The sequence below is a fragment of the Notolabrus celidotus genome, unplaced genomic scaffold (genome assembly GCF_009762535.1).
Source record: "Notolabrus celidotus isolate fNotCel1 unplaced genomic scaffold, fNotCel1.pri scaffold_130_arrow_ctg1, whole genome shotgun sequence".
NCBI lineage: Eukaryota > Metazoa > Chordata > Actinopteri > Labriformes > Labridae > Notolabrus > Notolabrus celidotus.
In genome coordinates, this window is record NW_023260013.1 from 38,965 (window position 1) to 63,298 (window position 24,334).

Genomic DNA, 24,334 nt, shown 5'->3' on the forward strand with positions numbered 1-24,334 from the left:
ACCAACAATGATCAAACAGTAGCTTAGTAACAGAGACTAAACACACATACACATTTGATAAATCATGACCTGTACAGGCTCTGGGTTCACATTCAGCAGCAACTGGATGGCCTGGGTCAGACCAGTTCCAGGAAAATGACTGGAGTGGGTTTCTTCCATCAGATATGACAGTACTGAGATCTACTACCCTGATTTGGTACATGTCACCCCGACTCCCTCCCCACAGTTCCTCTCTCTGAAGCTGTCCAATCAAATAAAGGAAAACACCCCAAAATATGACCTTTAGAAACAGAAGAAGAGAAATAAAGATGAGAGGATCATAAAGAGAATGTGTTTGTCTCCTTCGTCTGACTTTGAAGATTAAATGATGTCTTTCTGTGTAAAGTTAACATTACTGACAACATTTCAAGATACTTTACGTAGCATAAAGACTCATCCTTCTTTTAGAGTCAGAGTCCTTCTCTATGCAAAGTGAGCTTCCTCACAGTCTGATATAAAGACTTGGCATCAGGCTGTGAGTCTCAGAAGAAGAGAAGCTCTCATCAGCTCATCTTCATCATCAGCCATGTTCTCTGTAGCTCTGCTGCTGCTGGCTGCTGGATCCTGTGAGGAGGAGCTTTGAAACTAATCCATCAGAAACACTGAATAATAACATGAATGATGGAGATAATGTTGATTTGTGTTTCCACAGGTGTGAACAGTATTGATCTCATCCAGCCAGACTCAAAGGTTGTGCAGCCTGGACAGTCTCTGACCCTCACCTGTCAGGTCTCTGGTTATTCTCTGACTGATAACAGCTATGCAACAGGATGGATCAGACAGTGTGAAGGAAAACCAATGGACTGGATTTCTCATCAGTGGGGTGGTGGAGACTTTTACCAAAATGCTGCTCTGAAGAACAAGTTCAGCTACAGCAGAGACACTTCAGCTGGAACAGTGACTCTAACAGGACAGAACATGCAGCCTGGAGACTCTGCTGTGTATTACTGTGTACGGAGACCCACAACAACACAAACCATCTGTAGAGCTGAACAAAAACCCCTCAGAGCCTGAACACCTGTGACATGAAGCCACCAGAGGAGGAGCCCTCAGACCAACAATGATCAAACAGCAGCTTTGTTTGTATAGCACATTTCATCCTCGAGGGCAGCTCAATGTGCTTTACATTAAAAGATTGGAAACATTCAGACAAGCATAAAAGAACACAATTACAATGACAAATGTAATAAAACATAGAAAAGAAAAGGAAGATTAGAAATATGTAAGAAATAAAAAAGTTAAAATAATCTAAGATAGGAAGGCAGTGGTAAATAAAAAGGTCTTAGTCTTTGATTTAAAGAGGTGAGAGTTGGAGCAGACCTGCAGCTTTCAGGGAGTGTGTTCCAGATATGTGGAGCAGAATGACTAAACACTGCTTCGCCATGTTTCCTTCTGACTCTAGGGACTGAAAGCAGACCAGTACCTGAGGACCTCAGAGGTCCAGGTGGTACAGTAGCAACAGATCAGCCTAAACCCTTCAGGTCTTTATAAACCATCAGCAGGATTTTAAAGTCTACTCTCTGACAGACAGGAAGCCAGTGTAGAGATCTAAGAACTGGAGGGATCTGGTCTACTTTGTTGGTCCTTGTTAGGACTCGAGCAGCAGCATTCTGTCTGAGCTGCAGTCCTCTGATGGACTCTTTAGGGAGTCCTGTAAAGACCCCGTTACAGTAGTCTAGTCTGCTAAAGATAAATGCATGGAGGAGTTTTTCTGCATCCTGCTGAGACATGAGTCCTTTAATCCTTGATATATTCTGAAGGTGATAGTAGGCGGACTTTGTAATGGTCTTAATGTGGCTGCTGAAATGAAGGTCTGAGTCTAAGACTACACCAAGGTTTCTGGCTTGGTTTGAACATTTCATCTGTGCAGATTGGAGCTGAGCAGTGACCTTTAACCTTTCCTCCTCCAAAAACAATCATTTCAGTTTCTTCTTTGTTGAACTGAAGAAAGTTCTGTCTGGTCCAGTCCTTGATTTGTTCAATGCATTTACTCAGTGTTTGTATGGGACTATAATCCCCTAGTGATATGGTGATGTAAATGTGTGTGTCATCTGCATAGCTATTATATTTTATTTTGTTGTTTCTTCTTATCTGACCTAAGGGGAGCATGTAGATGTTGAATAGCAGAGGCCCCAGAATGGATCCCTGAGGTCCTCCACACACCATTTTCATCCGCTCAGATGTGTAATTACCTTCAGACACAAAATAGTCCTGATCATTTAAATAGGACCTAAACCAATTTAGCACTGCACCAGAGACTCCCACCCAGTGTTCAAGTCTGTCCAGTAGTATCTTGTGGTCAACCGTGTCAAAAGCAGCACTGAGATCAAGTCATACCAAAACTGAAATTTTGCCATTGTCTGTGTTTAAATGAATATCATTGAGGACTTTGATAAGAGCGATCTCTGTGCTGTGATGTGATCAGAATCCTAATTGGAAGACATCAAAACAGTCATTTATCATGAGATAATTGTTCAACTGTTAATAATTGTTACTTAAAAAAGGGAGGTTTGATATCGGCCTATAGTTCTAAATGTTGTCAGAGTTATCCAATGTTTCCAAGAGGATCAAACAAAGAGTCAAACTCCATCATCCATGAGAGGAGAAGTTCATGCAAATGGGATCAATCTCTCTGAAAGGAGGAGTCAATGCAAAGTGAGCCGTGTTCCTCCTCTACTTATGTGACTGCAGAGAGGAGGACAGAGGACAGTGGACACACACTTTAACATGATGGACTATAGGACAGGACTGCTGCTTCTAACTGTCTGCTGGGCAGGTGGAGATCTTCAATCATATTGATTTTACACAGCATTACTTTGTGTTTCCAGCTTATTCAACTTGATATTTATTCATCTACCTTACAGGTGTTGATGCTCAGACTCTGACTGAATCTGAACCAGTGGTTAAAAGTCTTGGAGGATCCCACAGACTGACCTGTACAGCTTCTGGGTTCACATTCAGTAGCTTCCATATGGCCTGGGTCAGACAGGCTCCTGGAAAAGGACTGGAGTGGATTGCCTGGATTCACAGCAGCAGTGGCAGTAGCACCTACTACTCTGAGTCAGTGAAAGGCCGGTTCACCATCTCCAGAGACGACAGCAGACAGCAGGTGTATCTGCAGATGAACAGTCTGCAGACTGAGGACTCTGCAGTTTATTTCTGTGCACGAGAGCCACAGTGACACAGCAGACTACAGAGCTGTGCAAAAACTCAACAACACTGCTGGCTGTGTGAGAAGCACTGAAGCATGTCAGGGCTCTGAAAACACGTCTCCCACTGAACCATGGGAACAATCAATCCAACAGTTTCATTGATTCAAGTATTTCATGTGTCAGAAAGTCCTTACCCACAGCAAACCTCACTGTCTATACAACATGGACTCACCTGCAGTGAAAACTAAACTCTGCTTTCAAAAGCTCCACATGATGCAGGGTTCAGTTTTCTACATCAACCTCCACAAACATCTGAAAACTGTAAAAGTTTGAGTCCACTTTGTCCCTTTATTCATCAAACTGTGTCAGCCCAACACGTTTGCTTTATTTACACCCTACATGGAGACTTGAGGTCCATTTCAGCCTCTTCATTAAACATGCTCTGGAATGTAAGGATCATTTCTCTAACGCCGACAGGAGACGACACCAATCTAAGCTGTTAGATCTGAAACACCTTTGTGTACCTGAAATCAAGAAAACTGGATCTGTGTCGTATTATTGGGATGCAAATGTTTAACACCAAAGTTTATTGGAGGAAACTCAGATAATCTTATCATGTGGAGAAACAGCAGAACAGATCAAGAAACCTTCAATGCAGTTTTTAATCTCACAAAGATTCTGCTGATCTCAATCTCCTGCTTCAAGTCCTCTTTATCCAGTCTGACAAACTAAACACCAAACTCTCTGTGATCACAGTCGCTGAAGAGACACTTTCCTTCCAGCCTTCAGTGACTGCAGAGAGGATTCAATCAGTTTGGTGACCTGATCAACAATTTAAACTAAATCAAGCAAAAAGGCAAAAACAGGGAACTGATGCCCTCACTGTAAAAAAGTATTATCCAAGTTCATCAAAGAGTAACTGAGATCCAAATCCAGCTGGGTCCACGAGAGGAGGAGTCAATGCAAAGTGAGCCGTGTTCCTCCTCTACTTATGTGACTGCAGAGAGGAGGACAGAGGACAGTGGACACACACTTTAACATGATGGACTATAGGACAGGACTGCTGCTTCTAACTGTCTGCTGGGCAGGTGGAGATCTTCAATCATATTGATTTTACACAGCATTACTTTGTGTTTCCAGCTTATTCAACTTGATATTTATTCATCTACCTTACAGGTGTTGATGCTCAGACTCTGACTCAATCTGAACCAGTGGTTAAAAGTCCTGGAGGATCCCACAGACTGACCTGTACAGCCTCTGGGTTCACATTCAGCAGCTACTATATGGCCTGGGTCAGACAGGCTCCTGGAAAAGGACTAGAGTGGATTGCGGCTATGTATGATAGTAGCAACATCTACTACTCTGCGTCAGTGAAAGGCCGGTTCACCATCTCCAGAGACAACAGCAGACAGCAGGTGTATCTGCAGATGAACAGTCTGAAGACTGAAGATTCTGCTGTTTATTATTGTGCCAGAGAGCCACAGTGACACGAGCTGGCTGAGCAGGTGTACAAAAACCTGCAGGAGTTGTCTTTACTTGACTGACGGATCCTTGGAGAGAGCTGGACTCTCATGAAACATTAAAAATGACCCCACAAACATCATTTCAACAGAGCGTATAATCTGACCACTGATCACATGACTTAAACTGAGTTCATGTCATAATCAGTTTCTCATATATCTCCAACAACAGCAAACACATCAGTATGAACGAGTGTCCTAAATACTACAGGAACATATTACAGCCACATTAATGTTCACATGGTTTAACTTCTACAGTCGGTCACAGTGTGGGAGTGAACATCATGATGCAGTTCCCATTATACAAACAGCAGATGGCAGTCAGTGTCCAGTGTGTGTTTCATGTGATCCTATATAAAGACACTCTGACCTGCTCATCTCTAGAACTGACTGACTCACAAACCCTGGACTGAAGGAGGCTTTTATTCTCCTGTGTGAGAGTTCAGCACCACAACACAGAAACAACATGTGAAGTCCTGGATCAACAGTAAATGCAGCGTTCACATCAACTCTGATCATCAACTCAACTTTTCTCTCTCTGTCTCAAAACTTCAAACAAGCTGAAGAAACTCTGAACAACATCTTTAGCCTGTTTCTGACTCAATCTCTGTCTCCTCGAGATCACTGCTGCTTCACTTCTGATGGAGACAAACATCATTCCAGAATCTGTAATATATGCAAATTCATAAAGTGTTGCTCGCTCTCCGCCCATTCTCCAGGCTCATTATATATCCTCCGTATTAGAGAGGAAGATCTCACATCAGCTCATCTTCATCATCAGCCATGTTCTCTGTAGCTCTGCTGCTGCTGGCTGCTGGATCCTGTGAGGAGGAGCTTTGAAACTAATCCATCAGAAACACTGAATAATAACATGAATGATGGAGATAATGTTGATCTGTGTTTCCACAGGTGTGAACAGTATTGATCTCATCCAGCCAGAATCAAAGGTTGTGCAGCCTGGACAGTCTCTGACCATCACCTGTCAGGTCTCTGGTTATTCTCTGACTGATACTAGCTATGCAACAGGATGGATCAGACAGCCTGCAGGGAAAGGACTGGAGTGGATTTCTCATCAGTGGGGTGGTGGTGCACTTGAGCAAAATGCTGCTCTGAAGAACAAGTTCAGCTACAGCAGAGACACTTCAGCTGGAACAGTGACTCTAACAGGACAGAACATGCAGCCTGGAGACTCTGCTGTGTATTACTGTGCCAGAGACCCACAACAACACAAACCATCTGTAGAGCTGAACAAAAACCCCTCAGAGCCTGAACACATGTGACATGAAGCCACCAGAGGAGGAGCCCTCAGACCAACAATGATCAAACTATGAAAAACTGTTGTTGGTTGGAGGATGCATTACAAACATGAATCTTTACTTTGCCTCAAACTACATTTATCTAAATGTTGTCAGAGTTATCCAATGTTTCCAAGAGGATCAAACAAAGAGTCAAACTCCATCATCCATGAGAGGAGAAGTTCATGCAAATGGGATCACTCTCTCTGAAAGGAGGAGTCAATGCAAAGTGAGCCGTGTTCCTCCTCTACTTATGTGACTGCAGAGAGGAGGACAGAGGACAGTGGACACACACTTTAACATGATGGACTATAGGACAGGACTGCTGCTTCTAACTGTCTGCTGGGCAGGTGGAGATCTTCAATCATATTGATTTTACACAGCATTACTTTGTGTTTCCAGCTTATTCAACTTGATATTTATTCATCTACCTTACAGGTGTTGATGCTCAGACTCTGACTCAATCTGAACCAGTGGTTAAAAGTCCTGGAGGATCCCACACACTGACCTGTACAGCCTCTGGGTTCACATTCAGCAGCTTCTGGATGGCCTGGGTCAGACAGGCTCCTGGAAAAGGACTGGAGTGGGTTGCAACTATCAGCAACGGTGGTGGCAGCACCTACTACCCTGAGTCAGTGAAAGGCCGGTTCACCATCTCCAGAACCGACTCTAGCAGTAAACTCTACCTACAGATGAACAGTCTGAAGACTGAGGACTCTGCAGTGTATTACTGTGCCAGAGAGCCACAGTGAGAGACAATACCAGGAGAGTCGTACAAAAACTACTTCCTCTATTTACAACCATCACTGAACGTTCAGATGTGAACACCTGTGACATGAAGCCACCAGAGGAGGAGCCCTCAGACCAACAATGATCAAACAGCAGCTTAGTAACAGAGACTAAACTCACATACACATTTGATAATCATGACCTGTACAGGCTCTGGGTTCACATTCAGCAGCGTCTGGATGGCCTGGGTCAGACCGGCTCCTGGAAAAGGACTGGAGTGGGTTTCTTCCATCAGATATGACAGTGCTGAGATCTACTACTCTGAGTCAGTGAAAGGCCGGTTCACCATCTCCAGAGACAACAGCAGACAGCAGGTGTATCTGCAGATGAACAGTCTGAAGATTCTGCTGTTTATTATTCTGCTCCAGAGCCACAGTGACACGAGAGGAAGCAACACTCTAATAAAACAGAAACTGAAAAGATGAAAAATAAAGAAATAAGTTTATAAAATCTGACAATCAGCAGAGACACTTCAGTTTGACATCAAGTTTCCTGCACAGCACTGGAGTTCTCCCTCTTGATGCCCAAACACACTGAGAAAATCATGATTCCTATGAGCCTAAATGTTAGACTCGGTGTGTGACATGATGATGATGGAGGGAACATAAATGTTAGAAGAAGAGGTATAGGTTTGTCTCAGATGGTAGAGCAGACGCCCCACAGAGACAGGGCTGGAATGATTAGTTCCTGGTCCTGATATGATTTGGTTCATGTCACCCCGACTCCCTCCCCACAGTTCCTCTCTCTGAAGCTGTCCAATCAAATAAAGGAAAACACCCCAAAATATGACCTTTAGAAACAGAAGAAGAGAAATAAAGATGAGAGGATTATAAAGAGAATGTGTTTGTCTCCTTCGTCTGACTTTGAAGAGTAAATTAAATCTATGTGATTGAGAAAATATTAAAATGTTAGACGGTCTCTTCGTCTGTTTGAAAGTTAGTGTTTGTTACAAACAGAAGGACTGGGAGGACAGGTTTCTGTAAACGTGTCAAAGAAAACTGGAAACTATTTTAACCTGAAGTTAAATTTTAAGACCTCACCAGAAGACAAGATGAAAGGTTGAAGTAAAAAGAAGAAGAAGGAAATGAGATCACTCTCTCTGAAAGGAGGAGTCAATGCAAAGTGAGCCGTGTTCCTCCTCTACTTATGTGACTGCAGAGAGGAGGACAGAGGACAGTGGACACACACTTTAACATGATGGACTATAGGACAGGAGCTTCATCATCAGCCATGTTCTCTGTAGCTCTGCTGCTGCTGGCTGCTGGATCCTGTGAGTCTCACTGAGACACACACTGACAGCATGATCACAGCACACTGACTCTGAATACACTGATTCAATATTCTACATGTTTTCCTCCACAGGTGTGAAGTGTGAAACGCTGACTCAGCCAGCCTCTGTGACTGTGCAGCCAGGTCAGAGTCTGACCATCACCTGTCAGGTCTCTTATTCTCTCAGCAGCTACTACACAGCCTGGATCAGACAGCCTGCAGGGAGAGGACTGGAGTGGATTGGGATGAGAGACAGCAGTACTTCATACTACAAAGATTCACTGAAGAACAAGTTCAGTATCACCTCAGACCCCTCCAGTAAAACAGTGACTCTAAACGGACAGAACATGCAGCCTGGAGACTCTGCAGTGTATTACTGTGCCAGGAGAGCCACAGTGAGAGACAATAACAGGAGAGACGTACAAAAACTACTTCCTCTATCTTCAACCATCACTGAGCGTTCAGTCTCTTTAGTCCTGAGTCTTCACTGATGGTGAGAAACTGTGGATGATGAAAATCTGAGTCCTGAGTGAATCTATACGTTCATGTTGTCTTATTTCATTTACTGATCATGTTATCTTTTAATATTAAACTTTATTGCTTTATCTTTTCACACACAGAGTTTAACAATGATGCAAAGTTTCAGCCTCCTCTGTATGAAATAAAGTGTTTGCCTTGCATCACAGTGGGGGGTGTATTTAACCCTTTGCTCTTGCTTTGAGGATGAGATGGTTTCTGAAGGTCTCACTCGTGCAGGTTTAACTGCTGCAAAAGCAACGCAGTCCTTCAGGGGATCTGTTCCCCTTGTGGACTTTAGTGACTCCAAACCACCAGAGGAGGAGCCCTCAGACCAGCAATGACTTCATGTCAGTTTAATCTGACAGTTAAGAGAATAACAGTCTCATTTAATGATGTTTCCACTTCCTGTTTTAACTTGAACTCATTTCTGGATTTGGATGGTTCTGGACTCCAAGTCAACAATAAGGTCCTGATAACGGACTCACATGGTCACAGCATGGCCTCTCTTAAGTCTCACGCTCCATGTACAGAGGATAGAGTCCCGTGCTGCATGTCATCCCCTCTCTCTCCTCCCAGTTTCCTCTTCTGTCCACTGTTGTGTAAAAAAGACATAAAAGTCCAAAAACACAAACTTTAAAACTTGATTTTATGTTGTGGAAAATAAAGAAAGTGTAAATGATCAGTTTCTACATGAAGTTGTTTTTCACTGTCAGACCATCCTGCAGTTAATAAAGAGGAAACAATGATGAACTATGACTAAATATGTCTGCACCACACAACAACAAGTTCACACTCATTTCTCTCTGAAAGGAGGAGTCAATGCAAAGTGAGCCGTGTTCCTCCTCTACTTATGTGACTGCAGAGAGGAGGACAGAGGACAGTGGACACACACTTTAACATGATGGACTATAGGACAGGAGCTTCATCATCAGCCATGTTCTCTGTAGCTCTGCTGCTGCTGGCTGCTGGATCCTGTGAGTCTCACTGAGACACACACTGACAGCATGATCACAGCACACTGACTCTGAATACACTGATTCAATATTCTACATGTTTTCCTCCACAGGTGTGAAGTGTGACACGCTGACTCAGCCAGCCTCTATGACTGTGCAGCCAGGTCAGAGTCTGACCATCACCTGTCAGGTCTCTTATTCTGTCAGCAGCTACTGGACGGCCTGGATCAGACAGCCTGCAGGGAGAGGACTGGAGTGGATTATATTAGGACGTGTGGGACAAACAACATACTACAAAGATTCACTGAAGAACAAGTTCAGTATCAGTTTTGACTCCTCCAGTAAAACAGCGACTCTAAACGGACAGAACATGCAGCCTGGAGACTCTGCAGTGTATTACTGTGCCAGAGACCCACAGTGAGAGACAATAACAGGAGAGACGTACAAAAACTACTTCCTCTATCTTCAACCATCACTGAACGTTCAGATGTGAACACCTGTGACATAAAGCCACCAGAGGAGGAGCCCTCAGACCAACAATGATCAAACAGTAGCTTAGTAACAGAGACTAAACACACATACACATTTGATAAATCATGACCTGTACAGGCTCTGGGTTCACATTCAGCAGCAACTGGATGGCCTGGGTCAGACCAGTTCCAGGAAAATGACTGGAGTGGGTTTCTTCCATCAGATATGACAGTACTGAGATCTACTACCCTGATTTGGTACATGTCACCCCGACTCCCTCCCCACAGTTCCTCTCTCTGAAGCTGTCCAATCAAATAAAGGAAAACACCCCAAAATATGACCTTTAGAAACAGAAGAAGAGAAATAAAGATGAGAGGATCATAAAGAGAATGTGTTTGTCTCCTTCGTCTGACTTTGAAGATTAAATGATGTCTTTCTGTGTAAAGTTAACATTACTGACAACATTTCAAGATACTTTACGTAGCATAAAGACTCATCCTTCTTTTAGAGTCAGAGTCCTTCTCTATGCAAAGTGAGCTTCCTCACAGTCTGATATAAAGACTTGGCATCAGGCTGTGAGTCTCAGAAGAAGAGAAGCTCTCATCAGCTCATCTTCATCATCAGCCATGTTCTCTGTAGCTCTGCTGCTGCTGGCTGCTGGATCCTGTGAGGAGGAGCTTTGAAACTAATCCATCAGAAACACTGAATAATAACATGAATGATGGAGATAATGTTGATCTGTGTTTCCACAGGTGTGAACAGTATTGATCTCATCCAGCCAGAATCAAAGGTTGTGCAGCCTGGACAGTCTCTGACCATCACCTGTCAGGTCTCTGGTTATTCTCTGACTGATACTAGCTATGCAACAGGATGGATCAGACAGCCTGCAGGGAAAGGACTGGAGTGGATTTCTCATCAGTGGGGTGGTGGTGCACTTGAGCAAAATGCTGCTCTGAAGAACAAGTTCAGCTACAGCAGAGACACTTCAGCTGGAACAGTGACTCTAACAGGACAGAACATGCAGCCTGGAGACTCTGCTGTGTATTACTGTGCCAGAGCCCCACAACAACACAAACCATCTGTAGAGCTGAACAAAAACCCCTCAGAGCCTGAACACCTGTGACATGAAGCCACCAGAGGAGGAGCCCTCAGACCAACAATGATCAAACTATGAAAAACTGTTGTTGGTTGGAGGATGCATTACAAACATGAATCTTTACTTTGCCTCAAACTACATTTATCTAAATGTTGTCAGAGTTATCCAATGTTTCCAAGAGGATCAAACAAAGAGTCAAACTCCATCATCCATGAGAGGAGAAGTTCATGCAAATGGGATCAATCTCTCTGAAAGGAGGAGTCAATGCAAAGTGAGCCGTGTTCCTCCTCTACTTATGTGACTGCAGAGAGGAGGACAGAGGACAGTGGACACACACTTTAACATGATGGACTATAGGACAGGACTGCTGCTTCTAACTGTCTGCTGGGCAGGTGGAGATCTTCAATCATATTGATTTTACACAGCATTACTTTGTGTTTCCAGCTTATTCAACTTGATATTTATTCATCTACCTTACAGGTGTTGATGCTCAGACTCTGACTGAATCTGAACCAGTGGTTAAAAGTCCTGGAGGATCCCACACACTGACCTGTACAGCCTCTGGGTTCACATTCAGCAGCTTCTGGATGGCCTGGGTCAGACAGGCTCCTGGAAAAGGACTGGAGTGGGTTGCAACTATCAGCAACGGTGGTGGCAGCACCTACTACCCTGAGTCAGTGAAAGGCCGGTTCACCATCTCCAGAACCGACTCCAGCAGTAAACTCTACCTACAGATGAACAGTCTGAAGACTGAGGACTCTGCAGTGTATTACTGTGCCAGAGAGCCACAGTGAGAGACAATACCAGGAGAGTCGTACAAAAACTACTTCCTCTATTTACAACCATCACTGAACGTTCAGATGTGAACACCTGTGACATGAAGCCACCAGAGGAGGAGCCCTCAGACCAACAATGATCAAACAGCAGCTTTGTAACAGAGACTAAACACACATACACATTTGATAATCATGACCTGTACAGGCTCTGGGTTCACATTCAGCAGCGTCTGGATGGCCTGGGTCAGACCGGCTCCTGGAAAAGGACTGGAGTGGGTTTCTTCCATCAGATATGACAGTGCTGAGATCTACTACTCTGAGTCAGTGAAAGGCCGGTTCACCATCTCCAGAGACAACAGCAGACAGCAGGTGTATCTGCAGATGAACAGTCTGAAGATTCTGCTGTTTATTATTCTGCTCCAGAGCCACAGTGACACGAGAGGAAGCAACACTGTAATAAAACAGAAACTGAAAAGATGAAAAATAAAGAAATAAGTTTATAAAATCTGACAATCAGCAGAGACACTTCAGTTTGACATCAAGTTTCCTGCACAGCACTGGAGTTCTCCCTCTTGATGCCCAAACACACTGAGAAAATCATGATTCCTATGAGCCTAAATGTTAGACTTGGTGTGTGACATGATGATGATGGAGGGAACATAAATGTTAGAAGAAGAGGTATAGGTTTGTCTCAGATGGTAGAGCAGACGCCCCACAGAGACAGGGCTGGAATGATTAGTTCCTGGTCCTGATATGATTTGGTTCATGTCACCCCGACTCCCTCCCCACAGTTCCTCTCTCTGAAGCTGTCCAATCAAATAAAGGAAAACACCCCAAAATATGACCTTTAGAAACAGAAGAAGAGAAATAAAGATGAGAGGATTATAAAGAGAATGTGTTTGTCTCCTTCGTCTGACTTTGAAGAGTAAATTAAATCTATGTGATTGAGAAAATATTAAAATGTTAGACGGTCTCTTCGTCTGTTTGAAAGTTAGTGTTTGTTACAAACAGAAGGACTGGGAGGACAGGTTTCTGTAAACGTGTCAAAGAAAACTGGAAATTATTTTAACCTGAAGTTAAATTTTAAGACCTCACCAGAAGACAAGATGAAAGGTTGAAGTAAAAAGAAGAAGACAGAAATGAGATCACTCTCTCTGAAAGGAGGAGTCAATGCAAAGTGAGCAGTGTTCCTCCTCTACTTATGTGACTGCAGAGAGGAGGACAGAGGACAGTGGACACACACTTTAACATGATGGACTATAGGACAGGAGCTTCATCATCAGCCATGTTCTCTGTAGCTCTGCTGCTGCTGGCTGCTGGATCCTGTGAGTCTCACTGAGACACACACTGACAGCATGATCACAGCACACTGACTCTGAATACACTGATTCAATATTCTACATGTTTTCCTCCACAGGTGTGAAGTGTGAAACGTTGACTCAGCCAGCCTCTGTGACTGTGCAGCCAGGTCAGAGTCTGACCATCACCTGTCAGGTCTCTTATTCTCTCGGCAGCTACTACACAGCCTGGATCAGACAGCCTGCAGGGAGAGGACTGGAGTGGATTGGGATGAGAGACAGCGGTACTTCATACTACAAAGATTCACTGAAGAACAAGTTCAGTATCACTTCAGACCCCTCCAGTAAAACAGTGACTCTAAACGGACAGAACATGCAGCCTGGAGACTCTGCAGTGTATTACTGTGCCAGGAAAGCCACAGTGAGAGACAATAACAGGAGAGTCGTACAAAAACTACTTCCTCTATCTTCAACCATCACTGAGCGTTCAGTCTCTTTAGTCCTGAGTCTTCACTGATGGTGAGAAACTGTGGATGATGAAAATCTGAGTCCTGAGTGAATCTATACGTTCATGTTGTCTTATTTCATTTACTGATCATGTTATCTTTTAATATTAAACTTTATTGCTTTATCTTTTCACACACAGAGTTTAACAATGATGCAAAGTTTCAGCCTCCTCTGTATGAAATAAAGTGTTTGCCTTGCATCACAGTGGGGGGTGTATTTAACCCTTTGCTCTTGCTTTGAGGATGAGATGGTTTCTGAAGGTCTCACTCGTGCAGGTTTAACTGCTGCAAAAGCAACGCAGTCCTTCAGGGGATCTGTTCCCCTTGTGGACTTTAGTGACTCCAAACCACCAGAGGAGGAGCCCTCAGACCAGCAATGACTTCATGTCAGTTTAATCTGACAGTTAAGAGAATAAGAGTCTCATTTAGTGATGTTTCCTCTTCCTGTTTTAACTTGAACTCATTTCAGGATTTGGATGGGATCTGGACTCCAAGTCAACAATAAGGTCCTGATAATGGACTCACATGGTCACAGCATGGCCTCTCTTAAGTCTCACGCTCCATGTACAGAGGATAGAGTCCCGTGCTGCATGTCATCCCCTCTCTCTCCTCCCAGTTTCCTCTTCTGTCCACTGTTGTGTAAAAAAGACATAAAAGTCCAAAAACACAAACTTTAAAACTTGATTTTATGTTGTGGAAAATAAAGAAAGTGTAAATGATCAGTTTCTACATGAAGTTGTTTTTCACTGTCAGACCATCCTGCAGTTAATAAAGAGGAAACAATGATGAACTATGACTAAATATGTCTGCACCACACAACAACAAGTTCACACTCATTTCTCTCTGAAAGGAGGAGTCAATGCAAAGTGAGCCGTGTTCCTCCTCTACTTATGTGACTGCAGAGAGGAGGACAGAGGACAGTGGACACACACTTTAACATGATGGACTATAGGACAGGACTGCTGCTTCTAACTGTCTGCTGGGCAGGTGGAGATCTTCAATCATATTGATTTTACACAGCATTACTTTGTGTTTCCAGCTTATTCAACTTGATATTTATTCATCTACCTTACAGGTGTTGATGCTCAGACTCTGACTGAATCTGAACCAGTGGTTAAAAGTCCTGGAGGATCCCACACACTGACCTGTACAGCCTCTGGGTTCACATTCAGCAGCTACTATATGGCCTGGGTCAGACAGGCTCCTGGAAAAGGACTGGAGTGGATCGCTTATATTGCTACTACTAGCATCTTCTACTCTGAGTCAGTGAAAGGCCGGTTCACCATCTCCAGAGACAACAGCAGACAGCAGGTGTATCTGCAGATGAACAGTCTGCAGACTGAAGATTCTGCTGTTTATTATTGTGCCAGAGAGCCACAGTGACACGAGCTGGCTGAGCAGCTGTACAAAAACCTGCAGGAGTTGTCTTTACTTGACTGACGGATCCTTGGAGAGAGCTGGACTCTCATGAAACATTAAAAATGACCCCACAAACATCATTTCAACAGAGCGTATAATCTGACCACTGATCACATGAGGTCCAAATTGTTGGTGGATACAGCAGGTGCTGCGTGAACCCTACCGTAGTCTTCTTTTATTTTGATGATGTATGTAAAACACTACCATCTTCTCGAAGTCAGGAAATAGACTGCTTATTTGAGGTGTCATGGCGGCCCGGACCGGCAGCAAGGCAGGTGCTGCTGGAGTCTGTGCAGCCAGAGTTACATTCAGGACCGAATTCAATAAAAACGGTTTTTGTTACAAAACAAACCCCAAACCTGGTGCCATATCAAGGCAATTTGTTGGAGATTTGGCGTACAGAGGCAGTATGATCGCTTACATCTTTGTTTTGTTGCTGCTCTCGTTGCGTTGCTGCTGCGCCGGCCGAAGCGGCGGCTCTCTGCAGGCCGACTGTGTTGTCTTTGCACAGTGGAGTCATCAAGCCGCATATTCTGAAATCCTGTCTAGTGGAAAGGCCAATATACCAACTCTGTCCCGGGCAGGATCCACAGTGAAATCTTCCCGCCCATACCACAGGCTGATCAGCTACCTGATGATCACAATCCTACTGGCAGGTGACGTTCATTCTAATCCGGGGCCGGTTTGCAATATCGAACAAAAGACGCTGCTGCTGGATTCACCTGAGCTTGTAAATGCTGCTGAAATACACCAAGGATGCGAAAACCGGTACGTAACCTCCAACGCAACCCTGCAAAAAGCCATCTTTAACCCGAGTGACTGTAAACAAACAGAACACTTTAATATAACGACGGTTAAAAGAAAGTTTAATTTCTTCCAACCAGTTAACCAGGCTAAAGTGTTGTGGGACAAGCGAAAAAAAGCCGAATGGATTACTTGGCGGACATTTGAACATCAGAAGCATTGCATCAAAGACGGAACAGCTTGAAAGTTTGCTGACTGATTCGAACTTGGACTTTCTTTGCCTCTCAGAAACATGGTTAACTGAGTCATCACCAAGGACTGCTTTTACTATACCTGGGTATCAAGTTTTTAGGAAAGATAGAAAATTAGGGAAAGGAGGAGGAGTTATTTTATATGTCCGAGATCATTTTCGATGTGAAGAAGTATATTTTAATTCTCAGAATGATTTGGAAAGTATTGCTGTCTCTATTGCATTGTCCCCTAGTATGTCTTTTACTGTTGTTGGAATTTACCGACCCCCTAATTCTAACAACATTTTTCATGACAAACTGAAATCATTACTAAAGGAAATCGGTACTAAGACTGAATTGATTTTGTTAGGCGATTTTAATATAAACTGGGCTGATAGAGCCATCAGGAAAAAACTCAAAAGTATATCAGACCAATATAATCTCTCTCAAATCATTCAAGGCCCAACCAGGATTACACCATCATCACAGACACAGATAGATCTTATTTTTAGTAATAAACCTGAAAGAATTATAAAATCTTTTAATTTGGTAACAGGTATGTCAGATCATAATCTGACTCTAATTGTAAGAAAACTAACTAAAAAACGTTTTTTATATAGACAACAAGGTAAAAGTTTTTTTAATGCTATACCTAAAAATTTAGTCAGCTCATTTGAGGATAAATTAAATCAGTTGGACTGGAATGATGTTCTGCAGTCAGATGACATAGAAAAGGCATCTAACATTATGATGGCCAGGGTCTGTGAAACCAAAAATGAATTTTGTAAAAAGGTCTCACACTCGCATAAAAAATATAATCTACCATGGTTAAATGAGCACCTTTGGAGGTTAATGAAGCAAAGAGATCTAGCATTGAAGACAGCTCTTAAATCTGGATTGCCCCATGATAAGAGAAACTTTCAGGGACTGAGAAACAAAGTAGTAAAACAATTGAGACAGGCCAAAGCTGATTACTTCATTAAACTAATAAATGAGTCTAAGGGGAATAGTAAATTAATTTGGGATAATATTAATAAAATCACAAAGAAGGAGGGAAAATCAGCTCAAAATTGGGTGATCAAGGAACAATCAAAAGTGATAGAAGATAAAGAACAAATAGCTACAATCTTTAATTTATTCTTTGTGGATTCAGTCCAGTGTCTGGCCAATAATTTTGGTGTAAGATCAAAAGTTCTTGAACCTACAAATAATGAATTCCCTGTATTTGTAATTGAAAATGTTTCAGAATCCTCAGTTATAAAAGCACTTGACTGCCTAAAAGGCTCCAAGTCTAAGGATGTCTTCGATATTGATGCAAGATTTTTTTAAAAGTATAAAATGACACTATGCAAGCCTTTAACTCATTTGATAAATTTATCAATAACAAATTCTTTTTTTCCTTCCTCCTGGAAGGCTGCAATAGTGACCCCTGTCTTTAAATCAGGTGACAGGACAATCCCATCAAATTATAGACCAATTAGTATCCTACCAATAGCCTCTAAAATCGCAGAAAAGGTAGTTTGTGATCAGTTAGTTTCCCATTTAAATGAAGGTGAATTTACTCTGCACCCAATGCAATTTGGTTTCCGAAAACACCACTCGACAGAAACAGCAAATTGCTTTTTTGTTGAACAGATCAAAAGTTACCTTGATAAAGGTGGTGTTGTTGGAGCCGTGTTTTTAGATTTTAAGAAGGCATTTGACACAGTCAATTATAACGTTTTACTTTCAAAACTTTCAAAATTTAATTTATCTGTCAATGCCTTGACCTGGATGGAATCCTACCTAAACAATAGGAAACAATGTACAAGAGTGGGTGATAAATGTTCATCATTTGCCAGTTGCACAGTAGGGGTCCCCCAAGGGTCTATTCTAGGACCCATTTTGTTTAGTATGTATATAAATGACCTTCCCCAAGTGTGTCCAGATGTTAGCATCCAAATGTATGCTGATGATACTGTTATTTTCACCCATGCAAAAACCAAAGAACATGTTGCAGCCAAACTAACAGCTGCAATGAGCAAAGTGTCGGACTGGCTAGCTGATTCATGCTTGACCCTTAATGTAAGTAAAACAGTTTGCATGTATTTCACAGCAAGGAAAATAATTCAGTAAATCCTGACATTTTAATTAATGGTGATGTCATCACATCTGTGACACATGTGAAATACCTAGGTATTATAATTGATGCAAACCTGTCTTTCAAAAAACAAATTAGTAAGGTCATCAGCAGTGTTAAACTTAATTTGAATAATTTTAAGAGCATCAGGCACCAGTTGTCTCCATCCGCTGCAAAGCTTTTTGTACATGCTATGATTTTTCCCCATCTGTCTTACTGTATAACAACTTGGTCACAGGCAGGTGTGACTACACTTAAACCTGTGTACTCTCTCTATAAACAGACCTTAAAAGTACTGGATAAAAAGCCAAGGGACCATCATCACTGTAATATTTTGCTAAAATATAATTTTCTCAATTTTGACAACTTCTTATTTTACTCTGATGCATGCCTGATGTTTAAAATTATTCACAATCTCGCACCCCCTCCTCTTAGAGGATGTCTGGTCTCTCCTGGCAGTGGCAGTGTCAGGAGGACCAGAGCCTCCTCTAGAGGTGACTGGGTACCACCGTTCAGAAAGACTTCCTTTGGTCAATCTGCTTTCACGGTTAAAGCTGTGGGAAAGTGGAATTCTATACCCACAAATATTCGAGACTCAGGGAGCTTTGCAATATTTAAAACCAGCCTCAAGCTTTGGCTAAAGTCAGCTCAAAACTGCCATCACCAATGATTGCCTTGTATTTATTGCATTTATCGTAATGCTATTATTTATTGCGTTACTGTTAGTATTTGTTGTATTTATTGTACTAATTTTAGCTAATATCTCAAAATGATGGACTTTTATGTACTGTATTGTGTTATGTAGTGTATTTGGTGTTTTGTGGTTGTTTATTTTTTGTCTACCTGCCCAGGGACAACAGATGTAAATTAGCTGCTAGCTAACTCTGGTGCAATTTCTTTTAATTGTGCGCTGTCCCTGTAAAAATAAAAAATAAAAAAAAAAAAAAAAAAAAAATGACTTAAACTGAGTTCATGTCATAATCACTTTCTCATATATCTCCAACAACAGCAAACACATCAGTATGAACGAGTGTCCTAAATACTACAGGAACATATTACAGCCTGTCTGTCTCTGACTCAGTCTCGTTCTCCTTCAGATCATTGCTGCTTCACTTTGATGGTTTTAGAAGAACAGAACTACTTAAACAACAGAGCTCCCACTCGTCCACAAATAATCTTCCTCTTTGTTCCTGACCAAGATTTTAAAATCTGTTAACCACGAGTCTAAAGTCATCATGGAGGAGAAGACGGTGTGTCCCCTCATCAGCTGGTTCAGGACTGAGTCCCTGATCAGAGCTTCATGATATTTCTCAGTCTGCTCCTCAGCTGTAGAGACACTCTGCTTATGGAAATGTATCTGTAGCTGTGTCACATGATCCATTGAGATGCTGCAGAGGGAGGGCTATGCAAACCGCTCATCTTCATAAACACATCAGGAACTTGTGGCAGCACTCGGACAGTTTCAGGCATCTTTAATAAACAGAGATTACAGAGCTCTGAACTACAGAATGGACATCACTGTTATCTGGAGTTTATTACTCGTTGTTGCTGTTCATGGTGAGAAAATGAATTCTGTTTCAGTTCTTTAAGGACATGTCCAACCTGCTCTGACTAGTTTGTTTGAGACTGATCATGATTTCTATGACTGCAGGAGTTTGGAGTGAGATCAAACTGGAGCAGACTCCCTCTGAGGTGAAACGAGCTGGAGAGACCGTGAGGATGTCATGTGTCATATCTGGGTTTGACATGACGAGCTACTATATCCACTGGATACGACAGAGACCAGGGAGAGCTCTGGAGTGGATTGGGAGGATGAACACAGGTTCAAACTCTGCTAGCTATGCCAGCTCCTTCCAGAGTCGTTTCCCCATGACTGAAGATGTGCCCAGCAGCACTCAGTACCTCCAGGTTCAGAGCCTGACAGCTGAAGACTCTGCTGTTTACTACTGCGCTCGAAGAGACACAGTGAGTGAGGACAGCGGAGCAGCTGCACAAAAACCTCCACAGACCAGCAGCTGTGGGATCTGAAAGACACCTGCTGTGTTTGTCTGCTATCATCTTTTCAAAAAGGTCATCTGATGTCATGGAGCGTAGAAACAAGACTCAGAGAAACTCACACTTTAACCTGAGCAGGCTCTGGACCCGACTCTCAGAGGGTTCAAGTTTTCAATCCTCAGAGACAAAGCAGACCACATTTCCAAAAGAAGACATTTAAAGTGATTCAAACATGAACATCATTTCCTGTTTCACCAACATCTGCATCCATTTCAAACTGTAATGTCCTCCATGAAACATGCTGTTTGATAAAGTAATAAAAGAAGGTCAAAATGTCACACAGTGATGGTTTCATAAATGTCTGTGATCTTTAATATCCTCTCAACACGTCTTTTAAATGTGCTATAAATAAACTTGCCTTATTTCACTTGTTCATTGAGAAAGTGATGAGTAATATGAAGCTGATTGGAAGATGAAAATCATTTTGGTACGACTCTACAAACAAATGTGTTCCTCACTTCTGGACATAAACGCCTCTTTGCAATACGTCATCATGGATCAGAAGTTAACTTTAATGTCACTTTGTCTGAAGACTCTTCAGAATCTGGTCCTGAGGACTGGATGGATCCACTTTCTCGAGTTTTGTGTCTTTTCAAAGCAGCCTTGATGAATCCAGTCATTTCAAAACAGACACAGTAAAGAAATCTGAGGCAGAGTCTTCATGCTTTTCATTTTCAGCAGTGAGGTGGAGTCAATGCAAATCTTCATCACTTCCATCCCTGATAATCTCCCTGCAAACGGAGGACAAAGCAGTCCCCCAACCAGACACACACACACACACACACACACACACACACACATTTCTACCATGACTTCAGCTCCATGGAGAACATTTCTCATGCTGTCATCAGTTTCTGGTAAGATTCACTCGTTCTCATCTCTGTGTCGAGGTTTGTGTTCGGCTGTGTGTTGATCTGTAATTTCTCCTCAGTGGTTTGGAGTCAGACTCTGACTGAGTCTGAACCTGTGGTGAAGAGACCTGGAGAGTCCCACAGACTGACCTGTACGTACTCAGGGATCTCAGATGGAGACGCTGATCTTGCCTGGATCAGACAAGCTGCAGGAAAAGGACTGGAGTGGGTTTCTTTCATTTCTGCTCCGAGTGGAGGCACTAAAGCTTATTCCACATCAGTGCAGAATCGCTTCACCATCTCCAGAGACAACGATGTGGACCAGGTCTATCTGCAGATGAGCAGTCTGACAGCTGGAGACTCTGCTGTGTATTACTGTGCCAGAGCCCCACAACAACACAAACCATCTGTAGAGCTGAACAAAAACCCCTCAGAGCCTGAACACCTGTGACATGAAGCCACCAGAGGAGCCCTCAGACCAACAATGATCAAACAGCAGCTTAGTAACAGAGACTAAACACACATACACATTTATAAATCCTCCAAAAGTCTGTTTTCTGACTGAACCAATATTTGAGAGTTAATGAGCTCACTCTGTTAGCTAACAGCTACTCTTTAAGAAACAGTCTTCATCTACCAAGTCAGGAACCATCAAATATTCCTTCATTCAAACACCCTTTGACACAAACTGGGATTGGATTGACCTCATTTGACAAAACCAAAGTAGGAATCAAAAGAAACCTGACTTTCTCCTGACACACGAGGAAGTAAACTGTGTGTCAGTGTTTGTGTTTGAGTTGCTCTTTATGAAAAACTGTTGTTGGTTGGAGGATGCATTACAAACATGAATCTTTACTTTGCCTCAAACTACATTTATCTAAATGTTGTCAGAGTTATCCAATGTTTCCAAGAGGATCAAACAAAGAGTCAAACTCCATCATCCATGAGAGGAGAAGTTCATGCAAATGAGATCACTCTCTCTGAAAGGAGGAGTCAATGCAAAGTGAGCCGTGTTCCTCCTCTACTTATGTGACTGCAGAGAGGAGGACAGAGGACAGTGGACACACACTTTAACATGATGGATTATAGGACAGGACTGCTGCTTCTAACTGTCTGCTGGGCAGGTGGAGATCTTCAATCATATTGATTTTACACAGCATTACTTTGTGTTTCCAGCTTATTCAACTTGATATTTATTCATCTACCTTACAGGTGTTGATGCTCAGACTCTGACTCAATCTGAACCAGTGGTTAAAAGTCCTGGAGGATCCCACACACTGACCTGTACAGCCTCTGGGTTCACATTTAGTAGCTATGAAATGAGCTGGGTCAGACAGGCTCCTGGAAAAGGACTGGAGTGGATTGCCTGGATTGAAGATGATAGTAGCAACATCGCCCACTCTGAGTCAGTGAAAGGCCGGTTCACCATCTCCAGAGACAACAGCAGACAGCAGGTGTATCTGCAGATGAACAGTCTGAAGACTGAAGATTCTGCAGTTTATTATTGTGCTAGAGAGCCACAGTGACACGAGCTGGCTGAGCAGCTGTACAAAAAGCTGCAGCTCTCATCCTCCACACTGGTTCAGCACAAGCATAAAGTCTCTGACAGAGTTCATAATAAAGATGATATGAATATTTGTGAATGGAAATCAGGAGGTGCTGACAGCACATAGTTCATATCATAGAGGCTACATCATAGTTTCTTGCTAACTTGCTAAACAGGCTGTAAATATGGATTACAGAAAGCAACATTCCTGTGGTTACTCTGGTTGTTTTCATGGGTTCACATCAACAGTGTTCTGCAATGCTTCCTAAATAAGTTTACTTTACATCATGAAAAATACATCCAGTCAGACCATCAGTGCTGCTTGATGTGTTTGATTGTATGCAAACTCAGAGAGCTTCCTTGTTACTCAGCTATAAAAACTTGCCATCAGGCTGTCAGTGGAGTTCACAGCTCGTCACCTTCAACAGAAAGCATGTTTTCTGGAGCTCTGCTGCTGCTGCTGCTGCTGGCAGCTGGATGTGAGTCTGTCTGGATCTGTCAAAGTCAACACTTCTTCTTTTACACTTTAACTCCATCATTTGGTACCAAACATTTTCTCTGTTTTAACAGGTGTGAAGTGTGAAACGCTGACTCAGCCAGCCTCTGTGACTGTGCAGCCAGGTCAGAGTCTGACCATCACCTGTCAGGTCTCTTATGCTCTCAGCAGCTACTACACAGCCTGGATCAGACAGCCTGCAGGGAGAGGACTGGAGTGGATTGTATTAGGAGGACGTGTTGGACACACAACATATATCAAAGATTCACTGAAGAACAAGTTCAGTATCACCTCAGACTCCTCCAGTAAAACAGTGACTCTAAACGGACAGAACATGCAGCCTGGAGACTCTGCTGTGTATTACTGTGCCAGAGACCCACAACAACACAAACCATCTGTAGAGCTGAACAAAAACCCCTCAGAGCCTGAACACCTGTGACATGAAGCCACCAGAGGAGGAGCCCTCAGACCAACAATGATCAAACAGCAGCTTTGTTTGTATAGAACATTTCATCCTCGAGGGCAGCTCAATGTGCTTTACATTAAAAGATTAAAAGCATTCAGACAAGCATAAAAGAACACAATTACAATGACAAATGTAATAAAACATAGAAAAGAAAAGGAAGATTAGAAATATGTAAGAAATAAAAAAGTTAAAATAATCTAAGATAGGAAGGCAGTGGTAAATAAAAAGGTCTTAGTCTTTGATTTAAAGAGGTGAGAGTTGGAGCAGACCTGCAGCTTTCAGGGAGTGTGTTCCAGATATGTGGAGCATAATGACTAAACACTGCTTCACCATGTTTCCTTCTGACTCTAGGGACTGAAAGCAGACCAGGACCTGAGGACCTCAGAGGTCCAGGTGGTACAGTAGCAACAGATCAGCCTAAACCCTTCAGGTCTTTATAAACCATCAGCAGGATTTTAAAGTCTACTCTCTGACAGACAGGAAGCCAGTGTAGAGATCTAAGAACTGGAGGGATGTGGTCTACTTTGTTGGTCCTTGTTAGGACTCAAGCAGCAGCATTCTGTCTGAGCTGCAGTCCTCTGATGGACTCTTTAGGGAGTCCTGTAAAGACCCTGTTACAGTAGTCTAGTCTGCTAAAGAGAAATGCATGGAGGAGTTTTTCTGCATCCTGCTGAGACATGAGTCCTTTAATCCTTGATATATTCTGAAGGTGATAGTAGGCGGAC

The 24,334-nt window shown here is 42.7% G+C and overlaps 9 gene segments (V, D, J or C); all 9 read left to right on the plus strand.

The window, feature by feature from the left end:
- Positions 1-537: 537 nt before the first annotated feature.
- On the plus strand, positions 538-8,921 carry LOC117808607. The segment is given in 3 exon segments: positions 538-567; positions 8,028-8,065; positions 8,158-8,921. Coding segments are annotated over 3 exon segments (438 nt in total).
- Positions 6,256-6,773, plus strand: LOC117808628. The segment is given in 2 exon segments: positions 6,256-6,356; positions 6,445-6,773. Coding segments are annotated over 2 exon segments (363 nt in total).
- Positions 8,922-9,444: 523 nt separating the features above from the next.
- On the plus strand, positions 9,445-10,045 carry LOC117808618. The segment is given in 2 exon segments: positions 9,445-9,557; positions 9,650-10,045. Coding segments are annotated over 2 exon segments (384 nt in total).
- A 588-nt stretch (positions 10,046-10,633) lies between these two features.
- LOC117808595 lies at positions 10,634-11,130 on the plus strand. The segment is given in 2 exon segments: positions 10,634-10,673; positions 10,760-11,130. Coding segments are annotated over 2 exon segments (411 nt in total).
- A 267-nt stretch (positions 11,131-11,397) lies between these two features.
- On the plus strand, positions 11,398-11,912 carry LOC117808630. The segment is given in 2 exon segments: positions 11,398-11,495; positions 11,584-11,912. Coding segments are annotated over 2 exon segments (363 nt in total).
- A 1,206-nt stretch (positions 11,913-13,118) lies between these two features.
- On the plus strand, positions 13,119-14,127 carry LOC117808609. The segment is given in 2 exon segments: positions 13,119-13,204; positions 13,297-14,127. Coding segments are annotated over 2 exon segments (474 nt in total).
- Positions 14,128-19,553: 5,426 nt separating this feature from the next.
- Positions 19,554-20,520, plus strand: LOC117808611. The segment is given in 2 exon segments: positions 19,554-19,752; positions 19,847-20,520. Coding segments are annotated over 2 exon segments (426 nt in total).
- A 493-nt stretch (positions 20,521-21,013) lies between these two features.
- On the plus strand, positions 21,014-21,552 carry LOC117808596. The segment is given in 2 exon segments: positions 21,014-21,107; positions 21,182-21,552. Coding segments are annotated over 2 exon segments (420 nt in total).
- A 1,407-nt stretch (positions 21,553-22,959) lies between these two features.
- LOC117808606 lies at positions 22,960-23,597 on the plus strand. The segment is given in 2 exon segments: positions 22,960-23,126; positions 23,218-23,597. Coding segments are annotated over 2 exon segments (519 nt in total).
- Positions 23,598-24,334: the final 737 nt, after the last annotated feature.